The sequence below is a fragment of the Notamacropus eugenii genome, chromosome 3 (assembly GCF_028372415.1).
Source record: "Notamacropus eugenii isolate mMacEug1 chromosome 3, mMacEug1.pri_v2, whole genome shotgun sequence".
Taxonomy (NCBI): domain Eukaryota; kingdom Metazoa; phylum Chordata; class Mammalia; order Diprotodontia; family Macropodidae; genus Notamacropus; species Notamacropus eugenii.
In genome coordinates this window covers 327,666,004-327,672,003 of record NC_092874.1, presented here as the reverse complement: position 1 = coordinate 327,672,003, position 6,000 = coordinate 327,666,004, and the positions used below count along the sequence as shown (strand labels likewise).

The following is a 6,000-nucleotide window of genomic DNA, read 5'->3' as shown; positions in this document are numbered from 1 at the left end:
TGTGTTGTTCAAAGAATTCTTGTTCAGGTATTGGATGGAGTGGGTGGCCTCTCGTGGTCCTTTCCAAATCTTGAGATTCTGTGATTTGGTGACAAATTAAAATGGAGCTCTGATTTCTCATCCACAAATATCCACTCTCCCTTCTTCTCACGCTCACACAAAGCCTACAGTCACACCTTTTTGCCATTCACACCTTTTCATCACTCCTCAGCTGTCCAAATAAATTTCCAGACATGAGGTGAAGCAAAACTATTTAATATTTTAAACATCTACAATATCTAGTAGCTGCCACTTCAGGTTAGTGAAGTGAGTTTCCAGTGTGGTTTTAGTGTTCTTCAGGAAAATACAATTACTATCTAGAGTAATGTTGCTAGATGTATCCATTGACTTCTTCCTCCCCAAGGGTTACTTACTGGAACTTCGATTTAGATAATTTTCCCAATAGGTCAGAAAGAGGTTCTGAAATGTATCACTGTAGAATATCCAGGAAGGAATCAAGTGTAAGAGGTGTGCCTTCACAAATCAAAAACACAAACATTAGTGTTTAGGAGGAAATAAAAGCAATTAATTTGACAAGAGAAAAAATTTTAGTTCATAGAAGTGACTTTAAAAATTCTCAGTTTACAGTTTACAGACTCTAATAGCTAGCATTTTTCTTCTAGGTCACTGATAGCACTTGAAGACATTGAATTTGACTTTTCAATCTACTCCCTGAAAGCAATCCAGTCACTTTAAGCAATCATATTAACTCTTTTCATTGACTCTAAAGGTCAGGCTTGACCAAACTGGGTAACCCAGCATCTAACATCAGGTTTTGTTCACTCAATGGATGCTTGTCAAATCAAATTGAACTGAATTGTTAAAAATGCAAATTATCAAGGGAAACTGGTCTTTTCCCATTCCACCTTTTTTTGTGTGTCCTTCTTCCTCATGGGCAGACTCTGACTGGCTTTTCCCATTCCACCTTTTTTTGTGAGTCCTTCTTCCTCATGGGCAGACTCTGACTGGCTTTTCCCATTCCACCTTTTTTTGTGTGTCCTTCTTCCTCATGGGCAGACTCTGACTGGCTTTTCCCATTCCACCTTTTTTTGTGAGTCCTTCTTCCTCATGGGCAGACTCTGACTGGCTTTTCCCATTCCACCTTTTTTTGTGAGTCCTTCTTCCTCATGGGCAGACTCTGACTGGCTTTTCCTATCCCACCTTTTTTTGTGTGTCCTTCTTCCTCATGGGCAGACTCTGACTGGCTTTTCCCATCCACTTTCCCTATTAAAATCTGGTCTGAAATCCCAGGCTAGACATTAAATATCAATAACCAGTTATTTGTACTTATCTTGACAAGTTGTCTCCCTTCAAAGCATTTACACTGTTAAAAGGGGGCAAAGTTTTAAGCCAAAAGGCCGAATGTCTAATAGAATTAACCTTTTAACCTAAGTATTAGGCTGCTCTTCCCCTCACAGATTTGTGCCCCTATAATTATTTTATTTCAAAAATAAAAAAGAATCTGGTGATACACAAAAAATTCAACAATTTAGACTACACTTAAGTTTAATATAAAGTAGATTGGGGGCAAGGGGAGGGAATCAAAACTCTATTCACTAAATCCAGCAATTATTTTTAAAGATTTACTACATGCCAAGCACTGTGCCAGGAACTGGAAATACATGGACAAAAAATGAACTACTACAATCTCTCAGACAGCAAACTTCTTAGAGAGAATATACAGATATATTAGGTATGTGCAGAATAGATAAAAATAAATAAAAAATAGTTTAGAGAAACAGCACACAGCAGTTGAAAGAATAGGAAAGGCTTAGCAGAAGATGGTGCTTGAACTGAGTCTTGAAGATAGTAAGGGATTCTACAAGATAGAGAAGAAAGCGTACATTCTAGGCAGGAAAGACCCAGATCTTAGACATGGAGGTAAGAGATGGTGAGCTACATTAGAAACAGCAAGAAGGCCAAAGGAGAGGGAGAGCAGAAAGTGTAATAATGTCTCAGTAATAAGACTGGAAAGATAGGCTAAGGCCAGGTCATTAGGGACTTTCAAAGTCAAGCAGCAACTTTTATCTTATCCTTGAGCCAATAGTGAGTCACTGCAGTTTATTGGATAGGGGATCGATCTGCACTTGAGAAAAATCACATTGGTTATCTGGAGGATAGACTAGAGTGGGGAAATACAAGAGCCATGGAGAGCTGTTAGGAGGTCTTTGCAACAGTTCAGGTAAGAGTGGATTGAGGCCTGAACTATGGTGGTAGCTATACGAAGAGGACGGGTTGTAGGGATGTTGAAATCACAAGATTAGTTATTAATTGGCCAAGTGGAGTAAGAGAGTTTGTAGAGTAAAGGATAATGTTAAAGTAGTGACCCTGGGAGACTGGAAGAATGGTGGTGCCCTCAACAGGCATAGGGAAGCTTGGAAGAGGGGTATTTTGGGGGTGGAAAGAGAAAAAGTTATCTTTTGGACAAGTTGAATTAGAAATATCTATAGGAAATCGACTTTGATGTTCAATAAGTGGTTTAAGACTAGTTCTCAGGGAAAAAAACTGAGTTCAGTATGAAGATATGTGACTTATGTGAACAGAAATGATCATTAAACCCATGAAAGTAAAAGATGACCAAGTGGAGAATGTAGGTAAAGAGGTTAAAAGGGCCAATGATGGAATTTGGGCGGGGGGGGGGTTGTCTACAGTTGGGGGATGGGGGATGAGCCAGCAAAGGAATCTGAAAAGGAGTAGTTACACAGGCATGTGAGGCAAGAAAGATAAATATGACAGAAAAAGGAACATCCAGGAGGAGACGATGCTTAATGATGTCAAATGCTACATCTAGATCAAGAAGGGTGAAAAGAGATAATAAGTCATTACAATGAGCAATTAAGAAATCATTAGCAATTTTTTATTTAATTAATTATTTAATTATTAGTGATTAATTATTAGTAATTATTTATTTCACTTGTGAAGAGGTAAGAAACCAGACATGGAGAGGGGAATTAAAGAGTAAGAAGAGAATGGACACAGCTTTTTTTTCTTGGCATTTGGAAGTCAACAAACTGGAAGATAGATATAGAATGATAATGTGAGGGGTAGATTCTAGTGGAATTTTTCAAGGATAGAGAGGACTTGGGCATGTTTGAAGATAGCATGAAAAGAAATGGTAGAAAGAGGTTGAAATCTAAGGAAAGAGGGGGTATGGCTGAGGTGTCTTTCTGAAGGAGAAGATGGAAGGGGTTAGAATCAAGGATATAGAAGGATAGGCCTTATTGAGGAAAAGGACCTACTCATTATTTGAGATTACAGTGAAGGACGAGAGGGATAATATTAAGGAATTTTGAGATGAAGAGGAGAAAAAAGGGAGCTCATGGTCTTCACCATAACAAATATGGTAAATTTCAGGTTCTTTTAACAGTACCCAGTAGACCTTGGTGGGTGGGTTAGAAGGGAGGAGATAAGGAGACAGGAAATAGGACTAAACTTCTCAAGGCTCTTCATTTATTTTATTAACTATCCTTGATCCTGTACAACTGTTTTAACATCATCCTGAGCTCTCCTTTCATCTCAAATCTTTTTTTTCTTTCCTGTCTCCCCAATCTTCTGGTACAGGATCTGGTTGCTTACACAGAATGACAAGATGCTCATTTGTCAACTACCAGCCTAGAACTAGAAACCTAAGTTTGAATCTCAGTTCTATTAATAATTTCATGATATTAAGATAGTTTAGCCTCTCTTGGCCTCAGGTCTCTCATGTGGCAATTCTGGATGATCAGTATTCTATCAGTAAGTTATTGATCTAGAAGAGTTATTCAACTTTTAACTTACAGTTAATTTTCTTTGAGAAAATATGTCTCTAAATGCTTTAAATCCTTCCAACTTTCAAGAGAAAGAAAGAGCAGGAAATTACAGGTATACTTATCATGACATTAAACACAAAGGACAGATATAGGAATCAGGAACTTCAATGAGGATAAAAAGATTGGCCTACAAATCTAAGGACATTGAACTCATATCTCATATTCCTAGAATGGCAGTATAAAGAACCAGTCTGTCAATGAGTTTTTGGATTTTTTTTAACAAAAAGGAAAAAATAATTTAAAAATTCCAAGGATATCTTACTTCCTTGCTTTTTTTTTTATTTAACTTTTAACATTTATTTTCACAAAATTTTGGGTTACAAATTTTCTCCCCTTTTATCCCCTCCCCCCCCAAACCCAAACATTCTAGTTGCCCCTGTGACCAATCTGCTCTCTCCTCTATCCTCCCTCCCTGCCCTTGTCTCCGTCTTCTCTTTTGTCCTTACTTCCTTGTTGGTTAGCATTGTAACATTACTTCCATGTTTCATGAAAGGATAAAGTCAACAGTTCGCACATTAAAGCAAGAATTTGTTGCAGTTTTTCCTTTTCCTCTCCCCTAGCATTTTTCCTGAACAGTAAGACAGTTAATCATCCCTGGAAGATGAATTACTGGACAGTCATTGTGAGCTGATTCTCTAGACTGTTAGTGTCTCCTTTTCCCCCATGAGACTTCTGTTTACAAAAACAGAACTCAAGAGGAAAAGCCAAGATAGCAGGGTAACAGCACACACTTTCTACAGCACTGCCCCCAAAGCCCAGCCAAATATCTGTAAAAAAAAAAAATGGCTCTAAACAAATTCTGGAGCTGCAAAACCCACAGAATGACAGAGTGAAGCAAATCTCCAGCCCAAGACAGCCTGAAAGGTCACCAGAAAGTGTCTATTGTGCCATGCAGGGGGCAGGGCACAGTCCAGGGTGGGCTATGAGTGCGCAGACAGTACCTGAGCAGACGTTGGGAAGAGTGAATCTCTCACACCTGTGGCAGTTGCCAGACTCCAGGACCCCAAAACACAGAGGACAAATTAGAAGGCCAATGGAAAAAACCTGTGGGGCGAGTGTGGGAGGGTGGAGTGGTCTGACTCCAGCCCTAGGGCAGCAGAAGGGGAAGGGGGCAGAGGAACCCGTGGCAGCCATAGCAGCAGCAAGGGCATAGACAGAGACTGTTTCTGGAGCTCTAGGCCCACAGACTGTGGGAGAATCAAGAGGCTGGCAGTACACCCTCCACCTCCACTGGAAGCAGAGATCAACTTTGACAAAGAGCTCAAAAGTCAAGTAAATGGCTGGGGAAATGAACAAAAACTGAAAAAAGAATCAGACTATGGAATCTTACTTGGGTGACAAGAAGACCAAAATATGCAAACAGAAGAAAACAAAGTCAAAGTTCCTCCATCCAAAACCTCCAAGAAAAATGTGAATTGGTCTTAGGCCAGGGAAGAGCTCAAAAAGGATATGGAAAATCAAGTAAGAGAAGTAGAGCAAAAATTGGAAAGAGAAATGAGAGTGGTGCAAGAAAATTATGAAAAATGAGTCAACTGCTTGCTAAAGGAGACCCAAAAAAATGCTGAAGAAAATAACACTTTAAAAAATAGACTAACTGAAATGACAAAAGAGACCCAAAAAACCAATAAAGAGAAGAATGCCCTAAAAAGCAGAATTGGCCATATTGAAAAGGAGGTCCAAAAGCTCACTGAAGAAAATAATTCCTTAAAGATTAGAACAGAGCAGATGGAAGTTAATGACTTTATGAAAAATCAAGACATTATAAAACAAAACCAATGGAATGAAAAAAATAGCAGAAAATGTGAAATACCTCACTGGAAAAGCAAGTGACCTGTAAAATAGTTCTAGGAGACACAATTTAAAAATTATGGGACTACCTGAAAGCCATGATCAAAAAGAGGCTAGACATCATCCTTCAAGAAATTATCAAGGGAAACTGCCCTGATATTCTAGAACCGAAGGGTAAAATAAATATTGAAAGAATCCACTGATCACCTCCTGAAAGAGATCCCAAAAGGAAAACTCCTAGAAATATTGTAGCCAAATTTCAGAACTTCCGGATCAAGGAGAAAATATTGCAAGCAGCCACAAAGAAACAATTCAAGTATTGTGGAAATACAGTCAGGAGAACAGAAGATCTCACGGCTTCTAC

General features: G+C 38.9%; 1 protein-coding gene across 4 annotated transcripts in view; it reads right to left on the bottom strand.

Annotated features, from left to right (window-relative positions):
• Positions 1-239: 239 nt before the first annotated feature.
• HSD17B3 (hydroxysteroid 17-beta dehydrogenase 3) overlaps positions 240-6,000 on the bottom strand; it is a 59,665-nt gene continuing 53,904 nt past the window's right edge. For all 4 annotated transcript variants that reach the window (XM_072596895.1, XM_072596892.1, XM_072596893.1 and 1 more), the window contains one exon: positions 240-513. In XM_072596895.1, coding sequence (XP_072452996.1) covers positions 406-513 — 108 coding nt within the window. In that variant the 3' untranslated portion in view covers positions 240-405. The remainder of the gene's footprint in view (positions 514-6,000) is intronic.